The sequence below is a fragment of the Euprymna scolopes genome, chromosome 1 (assembly GCF_053919585.1).
Source record: "Euprymna scolopes isolate OS-2025 chromosome 1, ASM5391958v1, whole genome shotgun sequence".
NCBI classification, from domain to species: domain Eukaryota; kingdom Metazoa; phylum Mollusca; class Cephalopoda; order Sepiida; family Sepiolidae; genus Euprymna; species Euprymna scolopes.
This window is the reverse complement of record NC_136482.1, coordinates 152,744,226-152,761,725: the sequence shown is the minus strand read 5'-3', so window position 1 is coordinate 152,761,725 and position 17,500 is coordinate 152,744,226. Positions and strand designations below refer to the sequence as shown.

General features: G+C 35.5%; 1 protein-coding gene across 1 annotated transcript in view; it reads left to right on the top strand.

The window, feature by feature from the left end:
- LOC145276726 (leucine-rich repeat serine/threonine-protein kinase 2-like) overlaps positions 1-17,500 on the top strand; it is a 338,716-nt gene that overhangs the window by 130,456 nt on the left and 190,760 nt on the right. The window contains exons 29-30 of the mRNA XM_080127947.1: positions 3,349-3,485; positions 12,590-12,741. Coding sequence (XP_079984073.1) covers positions 3,349-3,485; positions 12,590-12,741 — 289 coding nt within the window. The remainder of the gene's footprint in view (positions 1-3,348; positions 3,486-12,589; positions 12,742-17,500) is intronic.

Sequence of the window (17,500 nt, the reverse complement as noted above, 5' to 3'; positions counted from 1 at the left end):
AGCAACAAATATTTTTGTACATATGTTTCAGACATTTTTTTAAAAATATTTTTTTCAACACAAAACAATTACAAGGCAAGAAGACGTCAAAGTAAAGCTGAGCAAAATAAAATATTATTTGAATATCTGTTAAGAATAACAATAAAATTCGACACTTTCCGGAGATACAGACATAAACAGAGGCTGATGAGAGTCTGGCATAGGAGGCCATCTAGAGGTCCTCTTTGTTTAGATTTAAAACCGGCGGTACTAATTTTGTCCTGTTCTTCTGTAATAAATAAATAAATAAATAAATATTACATTCTTATTTTTGACTTTTCTTAATAATTGAACACTCTGCTGGGGTTCGCTTCAATTAACTTTGCATACTAGCTATCCGTCTCTGGCGCTGCCCATGAGTTTAATTGTACAGGGTGAGTCACGGGAAACGGATGTTTTTTTTTTAAGGAAAGCAATTAACAATTTTTCACATAAGTATCTTATACAAACACACGGTGTTCGCCACTCCACCATAGCAATGAGGGCAATGACTGAAAAGAAAAGAAATTCAAAATCAATAACTAAAACAAAATTAAGGTAAAAGATAAACAAATAATAATAAACTAAACAGCATCTTAAGCAGGTTTAAAGACTCCCTTCCTCACTCCTTATCCCTTACTCAAGGAGAGAAAGGAACGTTCTAAAAACATCCGTCTCCCGTGACTCACCCTGCATTATAGAACCTATCACCAAATTGATTGGTTGGTTGGTTGATTGTTTTTGTTTTACGGCATATCAACCCTTTTCAGGTTATTTAATGCTGAATACAGTTATTTTGAAGAAAAATGTTTTAATAGAATGTGTGTTTTTTTTTCTCAAGTCAGTTTCTATTTAACCCATAGTTGGGACCCTAACAGGTACTACCACTCCAGGTCAGAGTGGACCTGGGAGCAATGGCAATTAAAGGGTGGCTCCACACTCCCCAAAGCCCGCAAGCTGGGAACTCACCATCGGATATAGTTTAAGGTCATATCCAGGATGCCAAATTGATTGAAAATGCGCATGCATAGAGTATTGTTGTCACCCCTGGACTGGTACATTTACCACTGAACTCTCACTCTTATACAGAGTCCAAAAAAATTGTCAAATTTCATAGGTCCCACACTGTCAGCCAAGCTCCAATCTCTGTCCCATCACTGCAATATTGCATCCCTCTGCCCGTTTTGCAAGTACTTTAATAAAATATACTCTGAGGAACTTATAGCATTTGTGCCCCCCCTCCACGTACATATTGCTGACTAACAACAAATATCGGAAAGACTTCTACTCTAATGATTTCTTCCCTCGAACTGCTAGACTTGGGAATTCCTTCCCTGTTTCCTGCTTCCCTGATTGTACTACCCTGCAGAATTTAAATGTTATGTGAACAGATATCTCGCTGCTCAACTCCCAACAGTCCTCTGTTAGACACGATCCCAAATAGTAGCCCCTTACGTTTCAAGTAGAAATATTCGTTGCTTATGGATGCAAAATTAAAAAATAAAATTTTTAAAAAAGCATCTAGAAAGTCACTGTATTTGAGTTTGATCTTGAGGAATTTTAACATTTTCAACAAAAGACAATACTCATTGTTATATTACAACTGAGATCAAACGTTTTAAGCCGCAGCCTTCGTAAAGTAAAAGTGTGTTCACTGAGTCATTCTGACGTCACAGTGGCTGGCGCTAGCAAATAAATGCTTTAAAGTTATATACGACGTTTGGTTTGATGAAAATATATGACACTGGTCATCTTTGTCTGACTTCAAGCAAATAATTAAATAGTTTAAAAAATTCAAGTTATAGTGATTTGAAGTGAAAACTATAAGACTATAAAAAAAAATCATTTATAGGGTTGAACGATCAAGTTGTTACCCTAAAGAAATCAACACTACAGCTTTATTTTAAAAGTTTTATTGAAAAAATCAATTCAGGTAAATTTATTATGTAGTAAAGTTGACATCTATTCAATGTAACACCTTCAGCCTCAATAGCAGCCTCGATATGGGTTCAGAACTAGGAGCATGCCTTTTCCACAAGCGTTGGTGGGAGCTCGGCGAATATTTGTATGTAGGAGAGCTGACATCTATTCAATGTAGCCGCCTTTAGTCTCAATCACCGCCTCGATATGGCTCCGGAATTGGAAGCGTGATTTTTTTACAAGCACCAGCGAAAGCTCGGCTAATACTCGGTGGATGGCAGTGATCAGACTGGCTTTGGTGTTGTGGTAGGTCATATTGGTGATGTTCTCATTCTATGATCAAACGAAATAGTCCAGTGGGTTTGGGTCAGACGAGGAGGGGGGGTCAGTGAAAGAAGGGTACAAAGTCATAAAACAGTTTCTTAAGATAGGCCTGGGTTTCTTTGGACTTGTGGGATGACGCCAAGTCTTGCTGCCACACCCAGGGTCTGCCAGCAGCCACTTGATTGCCCCAGAGGATCACTACACTCTTCAGCACATCCAGATACACTTTGTTGTTGACTTTCAAGCTGACTTCGAAGATGTGAGGTGGCATGATGTGGCCCTCACTTGAAACCACATCAAAGACCATAACCATAACCGGAAATTTCGTTGAGCTTTTCCCTCAAGCATTGAACTGTCCGGATTTGCATTTTAAGGGTGCGGACAATGGTCCTGTTGTCATAACTTGGATCGGTAGAGAGCATGAGTTGTATAGCAGGGCATCTCCGATCCTACTCGTTAAACATTGTGTCACTTTCAGGCGTTTGGTCATACATTGAGAACATCACCAACATGACCTCCCACAACATTAAAACCAGCCTGATCACCGCCATCCACCGAGTATTCGCCGAGCTCCCGCTGGCGCTTGTGCAAAATGCATGCTCCCAGTTCCAAACCCATATCGAGGTGGTGATTGATGCTGAAGGCGGCTACATTGAATAGATGTCAGCTCTACTACATAATCAAGTTATTTGAATTGATTTTTTCAGTAAAAGTTTTAAAATAAATCTATAGTGTTGATTTCTTTAGGGCGACAAATTTATCGTTCCACACTGTACTGAGAATACGCAGAATAAAATTAATAATTTCATTTTCCATATTAAACTTATTATTTTGAACATTTTTTGATTACCTAAATAAAAATCGCCTGGTGTTGACCTTCAATTTTAAGTACAGGGATCCTCTACGAATTCATTTGCGACAGTAGTACTGGAGTAGTCTGACTTGATATTTGCTTTCTGGTGGTAACCCTTGCTAACGATTTTTTTTTTTTTAATAAAAGCTTTAAAATAAAGCTGTAATATCGTTTTCTTTAGAGCGACAAATTTATCGTTCCATCGTGTAAAAATCTCTCAATTTCTGTTTCAGCTTCAAGAAACAACAGAATCGAATCTGCCGATCAGTTTTAGCTTGAAAAAAATCGATTTGTCAGGCAACCACTTTAAAATATTTCCGAAATGGATTTCCGATTTTATGCCAGGACTTGAAAAACTCTATTTAAAAAGGCAAGCGACTTTTTTTATATTTAAATAATGTAATTTTCTACGTTTGCTTGTATTATTCTTTGTTGAAATTGCTCCAAATAAGGCATGAAGACAGTTGATGCAAGGAGCTAAAAAATACTACTTCAAGGTCACAAACTTGGCGACGATAAGTGTTGATGGGTAGATTCTCACCCAGAAAAGCAGCATTTCTTCCTACTTTGTTAAAATCATCACTCATCCCTTAAAATATTGTAATCGCAACTCATCAAAGTGACGAGATTTAGCCACGTTGATGAATCGTATAATATATATATATATATATATATATATATATATATATATATATATATATATATATATTGGCTATATATATTGGCTATATATATATATATATATATATATATATATATATATATATATATATATATATATATATATATATATATATATATATATATATAGGTAATCATGAAGAAAGAGAGAGCCTGTTTCCTGCGTTTGCCTATAGGTGGCGTTAATGTCTGTCCACCCAGTTACGGAAGCACAACATGTATATAATGGCACCGTTGAAATAAAAATAAATGTTTTTATTATATTTTAATTTTAAACATGTTTTTTTTTTTTTTTTTTTTTTGCAAACATATTTAAGTTTTATTTTGTTTTGTTTTCGCAAACATATTTAAGTTTTATTTTTCCAAACATTTACGTTTTGTTGCTGGTTTATTTTCAAACATTTACGTTATTTTTGTTTTAATTTAAATTTTTTTTTTTTTTTTTGCAAGCATAAATTAAATGTTTTTGCTATATTTTTCTTTTAAACATATTTATGGGTACAACCGTTTTTCCGCGAGTATTTTTTACGTTCTTATAATAAAAAAAGTCAACGTTTTTTCTTTTATCTTTTTTTTTTATGGACCCCCCCCTCTTTTTTCTTAATTTTTCTGGACTTATTTTACTTTTTCCGCGAGTATTTATATATATATTTGAAAAGGGATATTGTAAAACCTGAATATTACTTGAAACTACTATAAAAAAAATTTTTTTAAATAGCGCGGTTCAATAAGTGCATAAGCAAACTTTTCTAAAAGAAAAATATTTCAAAAATATTTAGTTTATGCCTGCAAAAAACAACAAAAAAAACCTAAAAACAAAAAAAACGTAAATGTTTGAAAATAAACTAGCAACAAAACGTAAATGTTTGGAAAAATAACACTTAAATATGTTTGCAAAAACAACAACAAAAAAAAACAAACGTAAATATGTTTGAAAAAACAAAACAAAAACAAACTTAAATATGTGTGCAAAAAACAAACAAACAAAAAAAACATGTTTAAAATTAAACATTTATTTTTATTTCAACGGTGCCATTATATACATGTTGTGCTTCCGTAACTGGGTGGACAGACATTAACGCCACCTATAGTCAAACGGAGGAAACAGGCTCTCTCTTTCTTCACGATTACCATATATATATATAATATAATATAAATGCATATATATATATATATATATATATATATATATATATATATATATATATATATATATATATGATATAAAGCTGAACGTGTGTGTGTGTGTGTGTGTGTGTGTGTGGTCACGAATAGGCTCCTATATGGTTGACTATTTTAAAAAACTGATTACATATAATGATAGAAGATGTATCGAGGATCAGGAATGGGTATGTTTGATCTGGCAGAACGGTGGTTCATAAAAATTGTGGGGTCTGCGTTCGCGCCTGGCCCCCAAAGTATGGAAATAAAAACGTTTACAAGGGTTTTTGATATAGATGTACATAAGAATACTTTGATAAGTATGTTTCAACTTAAATAGGAATGGTATAATAAAATTGTGGGGCCTGCGTTCGCACCTGTACTCCATGGAAATATGGCACAAACTTTAACAAAAACTTTTCATATCTATTTGCGTAAGTATACTTTGATAATTATGTTTCAGTTTGAAGAAATATGGTATAATAAAATTATTGGGTGTTCGTTTGCGCGTGACCTCCGTAAAATGTAAATATGTCACAAAGTTTAACAAGGTTTTTTAAAAGGGGTGAGGGTCCACAATAACACCTTGATTTTAATCTTAATTCACGTTAGTTTTTATTTATTTTTTGGGGTTGAATCATATTGTGTCGTATAAATTCACCTCATAAATTTACCTTCTTATTAAAGTGAAAGCCAAAAAAAAAAAAGTCGGAATTCTCGACACAAATTTTGCATACCTCTGTTTTTTTCCTTCTCCACTTGCACGTGGCATTCTTTCGAAAATAGATAAATAGATAATAAAAAATAAAAACGTTACTTGTTATCGTGTCAAGAGAAGCAAAAGTCCTGCTCACGTGATTACGTGTCTTTTTAAAAACATTTACATAACCTTTTTATTTTTATTTATTTATATATCTGTTTAAGCTTTTTTTTTGTCTGTGCACTAGAAGGAATTCAGTTGATTACAACCCTTTCTGCGTGTTCTTTACATTACAATCCGACGGCGCAATACTACATCGTTCAATACTGTAAAACTGAAACGAAGCTGTTCTGCTTGAAAAGAGCGCCATTTTCTTCTTATTCGTATTTATATCAATTCTTTGCTTTAAAAAACTAAAGTAATTACGTGTTTACTTTTTGATTATACCATTTTGCTGTTTCGGATTATTTTACTAAAGTAAGTAAAGCTTCATTATTTTTCAAAACTGTTTTTGTTTCTTTGTTTTTCGATATTTCGTCGATATTATTTAGTAAGAGTGTTTAGCAGAAAAGCCAACAAACGACTACGCGAAAAAATAAATATACAAGAAATAAATGTTACCATAGTCAATAAAAGTTCAGTTCATGTTTTTTTTTTTGTTTTGAAATAGTTTTTAATGCCCTTTACTTGAAATAATTTCAGCGAACCGAAATTAAAACGAAATTTGAGGCGATAACTACTTAAATGAATTTTTATATAAACTACACCTGCCATAATCGAATATTCCTCAAGCACGAAATAACGGAAAACATTAAAATAGGTTTATAAATATTCCTTACGTTTACGGAACTCTCTTAAATTTTTAACACAGACTGCTCAGGTGCCCCTCCTTCAAATTGAAAACGGGGCTCTCCATTTCAAAGTCGCTGCCATTTTGATTTTTTTTAAACTGGTTCGTGAATTTAAAAATATCTTTTTTTTACAAACTACTTAAAAATACAAACCAATGAACTTTTCTACCATAAAAATACAAACCAATGAACTTTTCTACTGTAAAAGTAACTTTTATTGACTATGGTAACATGTATTTCTTGTATATTTATATTATATATATATAACATTTTATCTTTGTAAGGAAACATCATTTTAGTGGTCACTCTTGGCTACGAATGGAAACAAAGTTGATATAAAAAAATATATTTTCGCGAAAATTATCTTTACTTTCATCATATTTTGCTTAAGGTAAAATTTTTGAGTATCAAAACCTATCTCTTTACAACCCCCTCCTTTTCATAACCTCTCATACTTTCATCAATCACAGTCCATTTTCTGTAGGCTGTTTTTGAACCCAGTTAACGACGGATACTTCTGCTAGTATATATATAAATGCATATATATATATATAAATGCATATATATATATATTCGTTTTGATCTCATAGTCTTTAATATTGGGGGTTCGAGCTCTGATATAATCATCCACGCTGATGAGCCATAGATATAGCAAAACATGTGCCCATGGATTATTATCTTATAAGGCAGCCGCATTGATAAACCGTAGATACGACAAAATACATGTTCATGTGTAACTATTTTATAAGTAATATATATACATATACAATACTGTTTCGTTGTATCACAACTCATCAGTGTGGCTAGACTAGCACCTTTCCCGAGCCGAGGATTGAACCTAGAACCATTACGTTGATAGCCGGCAGTTCTATCCATTGACCTACGGGAGCGACGCACGTAAATGATCAACAAAATGTTCATTTCAAACAAACATACGTTCACCACTTTTATAGTGCTCAAACCGCTTGTTTACAAACAAACAGGATTCAGAATGTGAGATATTATATAATTATTTCCACAGCCAAACAACGTCGCAGCTCAGAAGAGCCATCACAGCCAACAATCTGGAAATCCAAAACAATTCCTACTTCTGAGACATTGGCTTGGGTTATAGGTTGGTTGGATGACCACATTATTTGTTCGAGACGAAGTAGATCCATTCCATAGTTGGATTTCGCCACGGTTTGCTTGATGTGTGTTAGTTAATAGACTTTCTTGTGTGCGGCACGGTTTCTCATGTGGCAAAATAATTGCCTCGCATGCAAGAGGCTTGGGTTTCAAATCCCGAGTTTGGACATATGTAACTGATGTAGCCCAAATGAGGACGAAATACTAGTCTTGGACTTCCGATTTGTTGGCTGCCATGGCTCTTGTGAGCTGCGACGTTGTTCTGCCGTGGAAATATAGCTCTTATGCGTAGATCATCGTATAACGATTTGATCACTGTCTGTCTGACGTAATGAACATTTAAATTAAAAAAATGTTTAAAATTCAACGCTATTTCACACGGTTAATGGTAGCCGAATGGATACGGCCTCCGCTAATCGAGCCAGAGATGTCTCGTGTCGCGGGGTTCGAATCGTTCGACTGGTAGTAATCGTGACACCCTGCACTGAAGAATCCCGAAAGGATGAAACACTAGTGTCTGTAGGTATTTAATTATTATAGTAAAAAAATAATTATACATATATATATATATATATATATATATACTGCACTGATGATTCCTAGAAGGATGAAACACTAGTGTCCGTAGGTATTTAATTATCATAGTAAATAATAATGTCGGCTCCTTTAAGAAACTCGTTTCTTATCGTTGAGCACTTTCAGTTGGATTAAAATTGGTCAATTTGGTTCTTATGCGCAGATCATCATATAATGATTAGATCACACTGACTGGCATAAAAAAAACATTTATAAAATAAAATGTTCAAAATTCAACAGCATTTCTCGCGGTTAACGGTAGCCGAATCGATTAGGTCCTTGCTAATGAAGCCAGAGATGGTTTCTGTTGCCGGGTTCGAATCTATCGACCAGTGTTAATCGTGACACCCTGCACTGATGATTCCCGAAAGGATGAAAGACTAGTGTCTGTAGACATTTAATAATTATTATAGTAAATAACTATATATAAACAAGTTCTTGATGAGCTATTCCACTTGTTAACAAATTTACCGAATTTCCATTACTAACGATTACTTTATTGTCAAACTGACTACTGTACACTCTTAACCCTTATCCTCGAGTTGTCTCTGGGCCTTGATAAGTGGTTATGCCTATGTAATATATATATATATATATATATATATATATATATATAGAGAGAGAGAGAGAGAGAGAGAGAGAGAGAGAGAATAAATGACAAAAAGTTATATTCCAAAATTCATGATGCTGACCATCTTATAATTTATTCCTTTAATTCAGTTGATTTGTACAATTCTTGACAGTATCTGTTTCGTAACGCAAAATCAATTACTTAATTATTATATCAATCAGTGAATCTATTGTGCCCTAAACTCATCAGAAGAAATGGCAACAATCAATCCGTCAAAAGGAATTAAAATGTGATTTGACATAGTAAAAATCCGAAAATTGGAAGAGAAGCTGCATATACCTTTATACTTTTCCATTAGGCCATATTGAATTTTTATCAAACAAAGTCATTAAACCCAACATTTCGTACTAAAAATTTTAATTAATTTATGAATCTTCCACCAAAATGTTCTATTTAATAATTAACAAATTTATTAATACTAAGTTGTGTATACATACTTATGAAAATAATATCAACAAATTATAAACTATTATACATGTTTGTATATACGAAACTAAACTAAGCTAAATAAAAAAAAATAAAATAAAAAGATAACTATTAAAGAGTGCTTCATTAATCTTTATAAAGAGTTTTGCATATATATATATATATATATATATATATATATATATATATATATATATATGTATGTATGTGCAAAAATCTTTATAAAGCTTAATTAATAGTTATTAGTTTATATAAAGCATTGAGACTTCACTTGCCAAGAGGTTTGGGGCCGATGCTAGTCTAGCCGCACTTAGGATAATGTTTTAATGAAAAAAATATTCTATGCTGAAGTAACCTTGAAAAAGAATTGTTTTATTTGCATTTTCTAATGTGTGTTAAGTGAGATTGCTTTGAAGTTGCAGAGGTGTTAGGGGTATTGCATCACTTTTGCTATTACTTTATAGTAGGCTAGACTAGACTCTCAAGCCTTGTTGGTATAATCGGTTTAGAACAATGAAATATCACAGCCTGCATTGATAGTTTGTTGATATTCTCCAAACATTAATTAAAGCATAATGAATCTAGATTTATTACGATGAGCAACAGGATTTCGGATGGGTGGGGGATAATTTCCTCTAGTGAGAAAGACTGGTGATATATAGTGTTGTGCTAAATCTGTTCCTTTCAGCTGGCAACATTAGAATTCCAAATATAAAATTAGTCCATTAATAACTCATCTTTCTACCAACACTGCAAAGAACTTTCCTTTCCTCAACTATGTACCTAAAAATCAAACAGAGTTTCTATCAACAGTGTTTTATTCCAATAACTTTCCAGCTTCAGATTCCATTACGGTCGTGTTCAAGTCCAATATCGACAAATACTTGCTGAGCCGTCCTCTTAAATAATCAGTTTTTGTCTATTCGATTCATCGTTTTCAATCATCTCGTAATATTGTTCATCACAAAACTGTCATTAACTCTTATCCTAGGTTGTTTTTTAGTGGTGACTCATTTTAGTATTAAAAAATAAATAAATAAATAAATAAATCTATATATCTATAAAAGTGAAAGTGTCTGTGTGTGTCTGTGTGTGTGTCTATGTACATTTCCCTACGCAATAACTCTGTCAATTTTCAGCCTACAGACTCAAAATTTGATATACAGGGTACTGTGATTTGGGAAAATCTCTGTGATCCGTTTTCGGCCAGAAATTTGGCTGTTAAGGAGTCAAAGTTCAACGATTTGACCTTTGAGAACTCTACCAAACTCCTCCATCAATTTTGGGTCTAAACACTTGAAATTTTAGATATAGGTTTGTTGGACATGGATCTAACTTAATAAATTGATTTGAGCCCAAAACAATAACTTTTAAGGGGTCATAATAGGGGCCAGATTTTAAAAAATTGACCGCTTTTTTTTTTTTTTTTTGCTCAACATACACCTCCAAAAACCCGGGCAACGCCGGGATGAAATGCTAGTAAATAAATAAATAAAATGATAAATAAATACAATTTAAATCTATCTATATATCTATAAAAGTGAACGTGTCTGTGTATCTGTCTGTCTGTGTATCTGTGTGTGTACATTTCCCTACACAATAACTCAGTCTACAGACTCGAAATTTGATATACAGGGTACTGAGATGTGGGAAAATCGATGTCATCGGTTTTCGGCCAGAAATTTGGCTGTTAAGGGTAAAAGTTCAACCTTTGAGAACTCTACCAAACTCCTCCACCAATTTTGGGTCTAAACACTTGAAATTTTAGATATAGGGTCCTTGGACATGGATCTAACTTAATAAATTGATTTGAGCCCAAAACAGTAAATTTTAAGAGGCCTTAATTGGGGTCAAAGTTAAAAAAAATTGGACGCTTTTTTTTTTTTTTGCTCAACGTACACCTCCAAATACCCGGGCAACGCCAGACACCCACGCTAGTATATATTTATGAAAGTGAACGTGTCTGTATGTCTGTCTTTCTGTGTATGTGTCTGTCTGTGTGTCTCTGTGTATACATTTCCCTACGCAATAACTCTGTCAATTTTAAGTCTACAGACTCGAAATTTGATATACAACGTACTGAGATTTGGCAAAATCGATGTGATCGGTTTTCGGCCAGAAATTTGGCGATTAAGGGGTCAAAGTTCAATGATTTGGCCGTTGAGAACTCTACCAAACTCCTCCGACAACTTTGAGTCTATATAACACTTGAAATTTTAGGTATAGGTTCATTGGACATGGATCTAACTTAATAACTTGATCTGAGCCCAAAACAATAAATGTTAAGGGGTCATAATGGGGGTCAAAGTTAAAAAAATTGACCGTTTTTTTTTTGTTTTGTTTTGTTTTCTTTTTTGTTCAGCATACATCAAACACCCGGGCAACGCCGAGCACCCATGCTAGTATATCTATAAAAGTGAAATTGTCTCTGTGTGTGTGTGTACATTTCCTTACCAAACTACTATGTCAATTTTCAGTCTACAGACGCGAGATTTGACTGAAGGAGTATTGAGATTTGTGAAAATCTTTTTAATCGATTTTTTGCCCAGAAATTTGGCTGTCAAGGGATCAAAGTTCAACGATTTGACCTTTGAGCACTCTACCAAACTTCTTCGCCAATTTTTGATCTAAACACTTGACATTTTAGGTTTAGGTTACTCGGACATGGATCAAACTTTTTAACTTGATTTGAGCTCAAAACAATAAATGTTAAGGGGTCGAAATTGCAGTCAATTTTTTTAAAAATTGACCTCTGCGGTCTCTACCAAATTAGTCGGCTAATTTTTCGTCTAAACATTTGAAATTTTATATAAGTGTATTCAGACATAGGGCAAGCTTTTAAATCGTTTTTCTTTGGCCGTAAATTTGGTTGCCAAGAGGTCAAAGTTCAAAAGATTTTACCTTTGTGGTCTCTAGGAAACTATTCTGCCAATTTTGGGTCTAAACATTTGAAAATTTGCATAAAGGGTATTCAGGTTTTTAATCAGTTTGGGGGCGAAAATTTGGCGGCAAATAAGTCAAGTTTGGAAGAGTTGACCTTTGCAGACTCTACCAAACTCCTCCGCCAATTTGGGGCTAAACACTTGAGATTTTAGATGTAGGTTACCTAGACATTTTTAATGTATATATATATATATATATATATATATATATATATATTCAAATAGGGCCCGAGCAAAACCAGGCTGATCTGCTAGTTTAAAATAAAATAAAGGATGTTTATTTGTTTTCGTAAATAATTGAACAGAATATAGACTAAACAATTAAATTAAATTATGTTTTATAACAGTAATGAGATTTTTATGATTTTAAATTTTCAGCTGCGAAATGAAGAAAATCAACGACGAGCCTTTGCAACTGAAGAAACTTTTAAAAATGGATTTATCCAACAATTTGATTCGCGTTTTACCCGATAAATTCTTGACTGGTTGCAATAGTTTAACGATTTTGAAGATGATTGACAACAAACTCGGTAAGATTATACGCTTTTTTATTTATCGTCAGCAATTACATTTGATGTGTCCTCACATTTTGGTGAAAAACATTATTGTCCGTCTGTTGATCTGTCGCATTTCAGTTTATAATGTAGAACGTCGCCCTAAAAAAGACGGCATGATTTCATTTCCGTTTAATGAAAACGGGTTTTCTTTTTATTTGTTATTGAAGACCATCTACTAGTTGGCCAGTTGTGTATAAATCCCAAGAGCAATAGGAGCCTTCTATCATGTCTGAAAGTGACACTGTTCAACAAGCGAGATCGAAGATGCGCCACTGTACAACTCATGCTCTCTACTGATCCAAGTTATGACAACAAGACCATTGCCAGCATCCTCAAAGTGCATCGCTGGATTGCCACAAATAACAGGGACCTACCCAGGGTGATGAAAACAAAGTTTCCGGCCACGTTTATGGTCTTTGGTGTGGTTTCAAGTGAGGGCCACATCATGCCATCTCACATCTTCCAAGTCGGCTTGAAAGTTAACACCAAAGTGTATCTGGATGTGCTGAAGAGGGTAGTGATCTCCTGGTGTAATCAGGTGGCCACTGGCAGACCCTGGGTGTTGTAGCAGGATTTGGTGCCGGCCCACAAGTCCAAAGAGACCCAGACTTGGCTTCAGAAAGAGTGCTACGACTTTGTACCCTTTTCTCGCTGGCTCCCCCCCCCCTCCCCCGACATGTACCTGCTGGACTACTTCGTTTGGTCATACATCGAGAACATTATCAAAGCCAGCATGTTCGCCGCCATCCACTGAGTATTCACCGAGCTCCTGCTGACGCTTGCGGAAAAGGCACACTCCCAGTTTTGGACCTGTATCAAGGCAGTAATTGAGGCTGAAGGCGGCTACATTGAATAGATGTCAGCTCTACTACATAATCAAGTTACCTGAATTGATTTTTTTCAATAAAAGTTTTGAAATAAAGCTGTAGTGTTGTTTTCTTTTAGGGCGACAAATTTATTCTCCAAATGATTGGATTTTTACGGGCCGTTTTTTTTTTATGGGTCTTTAGCCAGATAAAATAGTTTTTAAGGAGTCAAAAATGGGTCAAAATTTTAAAAAAAGATCGTTTAACATTTTGTATATTCATCTTAGTTTATTTTTAGCACTTTACATGCGTGTCACGTTGGTACAATGGTAACGTCACCAGCTTTGAATATTACAGTTTCGATTCTAGCTGATGGCACCTCATCTCGCTAATAGAAAATAACTCGAACTCGCTTGTTTGTATCTATTTCCTTATTGTTACAGCCGTGACGTGACTCACGTTGTTAGATAAGTTTCAATAAAAAATACACGATTAAACCCGAATTTGAAACTTCCAACATAGACCCCCACTACCATGTCTCCTTCTCCAACATCAGGGGTCTACGTTCCAACCTTCCAGAGGTTGAAACCCAATTACAGGAGACTAAACCAGACCTTTTATTTTTAAGCGAAATTGGAATTGGACAGACTATTTCCCTAAATGAGTTCGTAATTAAAGGATACTCTAACCTAACTTCCAAATCTGACCCCCAAGATCGCCATGGGCATGGAATATGTGCCTATATAAAAGATGGCTTTCCATGTGGTAGGGACATCTCCAGAGAAGATCCTAACTTACCCTATATGTGCTTCCGAGTAGCACTAGCTCACACTACGGCATTTATATTTACTCTCTATCGCCCCCATAACAGCGGAGTTACTATCTTTAAAAGCATATCTGAGAAAATTGACCAAGTTCTATCAGCATATCCTTCAGCTACATTCACGTATGTGGAGACTTCAATGTTCACAATGTGGAATGGTTGACCCACTCAAACAAGACCGATGATGAGGGAGATTCTGTCATGATTTCTCCATTGCTTATGACCTCACTCAGATTGTTCACAAACCCACCCGTGTGCCCGACAATGACGGCCAGTATGCAAGTCTCCTAGACCTTTTTCTCACAACTTGCCCTGAACTATGTTCAGTTTCCGTTCTGTCTCCTCTTGGATCTTCCGACCACTCAGTTGTATCAATTAAGATAAAAATGAAATGTAATAAGTCCTCAGACATACTTCTCCATCATACAGTATATCGATACACTCTGGCTGACTGGGATAGTTTCCGTACATTTATACCGGATCTTCCTCTGTGTTCCATGTTTAAAAAGGATGTCTCGTCTATAGTATCAGACCTGACAGAATGGTTAATTGTAGGTATAGACAATTTCATACCCTCGAAAAAGTTCCAGCAAAAACCTAGCAGCCAGCCATGGTTTTCTCCAGAATGTGCTGCTGCTATTGCGCACAGAAATCACTTTTTCCACTGCTTCCAACGTAATAGATGTATGGAAACTAAAGCCGCTTTCAGGACTGCCAGCAACCATTGTAAGAAAGTAATAAAGAACGCAAGAGAGTTGTATGCTCAGTCCGTCAAGTCCAAAGTAGCTGAGCAGCGGCTTAGTTCCCACCAGTTTTGGCAAATTGCAAACAGAATCCTGAACAGAAGCGTGTGCTCTATCCCAACTATCATCAATGGACCTGAGGTAATCTCGTCAGCATCAGACAAAGCCAAACTCTTTGCCAAGAACTTTGCAGCTAATTCTACCCTTTGCAACCAAGGCCGCCAACCCCCAATATTTCCTCCTGTATCAGAAAACACACTATGTGATATACAAATATCTGTATGTGATGTTGCCAAGCTAATCAAAAACCTTGATTCCAGTAAAGCAACTGGCCCTGACGGTATTCCAATTATAGTACTCAAAAATCTTCAACCAGAACTAGCACCCATACTTACAAAACTGTTTAAACGTTGTCTTAAGGAGAATTGCTTCCCATCACCCTGGAAAATCTCATCAGTATGCCCTGTATTTAAGAATTCAGGTAATCGTTCATCCCCCTCTCAGTACAGGCCAATAAGTCTCCTGTGCGTCATGAGTAAGTTGCTGGAATCTGTGTTAAATAGAGAAGTAATCAACCATCTCAGCAAAAATAACCTTCTTAGCGACACACAATATGATTTCCGTTCTGCTAGATCTACAGCAGATGTGCTTACAGTTATATCTCATAGGATTAGCGAATCTCTCGACAGAGGCAACCTTTCTAGGGCAATTGCTCTTGACATATCAAAGGCCTTTGATAGGGTATGGCATAAAGGTTTACTTCACAAGATCTCCAGCTATGGTATAGCTGGAAATGTCTTCTCAATTATTAAATTATTTCTCTCTGATAGGTTCATAAGAGTAGTAGTTGATGGGCAAAAATCAGAAGCTCACAGTATAAATGCTGGAGTCGCTCAGGGGTCCATCCTGGGCCCAACTCTTTTCCTGATCTACATTAATGATCTTCCAAATCACATCCTTACATCATTCATAGACATTTTTGCTGGCGACACTACCATCTATGGTAGCACATCTAAGACAGTAAACGACCAAGTTCTCTCCGATTCTCTCTCCTCTTGATCACGTTGTGCAATGGGGAAAGGAGTGGCTGGTTGGTTTTAATGCATCTAAAACTAAGCTTCTATCTTTACATCATCAACGTTCTGATCCCCATCTGGCATCAATTAAAATGAATGGCTCTCGTCTTGGGGAGGCCTCAAGTTTTGACAGGCTTCTGGGTTTGACCTTTAATCCTGATCTTAAATGGAATACGTACATCAAATCTGTTGCCTAGGCTGCTGGAAAAATGGTCGGATCCTTCTATCGATCCAGTAGATATCTCACTGCTGATGCAATTCTCTATCTATATAAGAGCCAGATACGTCCAAGGATGGAATACTGTTGCCACATCTGGGCAGGAGCTGCTAGAAAAGACTTGTCCTGCCTTGATAGGGTTCAAAATAGACTTCGTGGCCTGGTGAGAGATGTCCTTTTCTCTTCCCTCCAACCTCTATCTCACAGAAGAGATGTTGCAAGTTTGTCTCTGCTTTATCGTTATTTTCATGGAAAGTGGTCGATTGAGCTTCAATCTATGGTTCCCCCTCGCCAAACTTTCACAAGAAACACTAGACTAGCTGAAAACATTATCAATAATTTTCCCCACTCTTTATCTGTGCCTAAACCTAAACATAGATTCTATGATTAAGCTTCTTTCTTAGAACTACACGCCTGTGGTATATTGTCTTCCATTTTCCTGCTTTCCAGCTGTCTATAATATGGTTGTCTTCAAGTCCAACGTGAACAAGTTTCTGATAAGCCGTTCCACTTAAGTTAACAAATTTACCGAACTTCCATTATTATCGATTACTATATTGTCCTTTTGACTACTCTACACTCTTTAGCCCTTATCCTTGAGTGGCCTATCGGCCTAGATAAGTGGTGACGCCTATGTAAAAAAAAATTTAAAAAAAAAGAAAACGTCCCTCACGAGATCTCGAACGTACTATCGACCATGGTAAAATTTTAAATTGAGTTTTCATTGATGTATCACACTTTAGTTTGGCATATCCTTTTCGTTGGTTTGTCGCACTTACGTTTGAAATAGTATTTTCAAGGATCTTAGTGAAAGTAACTTAATTCTTCCAATAGAACTTGAACACGGCATGCTGGACTTAAAATGCTGACCGGTAACCATTACCTCACTCCCAGAAATGTCATCATTATGTAACAGATTTGCGGCCTCAGTCCCACCTACACAGGTGAATATGTCATATTGTAGGTTTAGAACAAGTTAATCATTAACGAGTTAACCAGGCGAAGCGATACAGGTTACTGCGCAGTTGTTGAAAATGATTATTCAAGAAAGTGGGTCATCAAGTGCA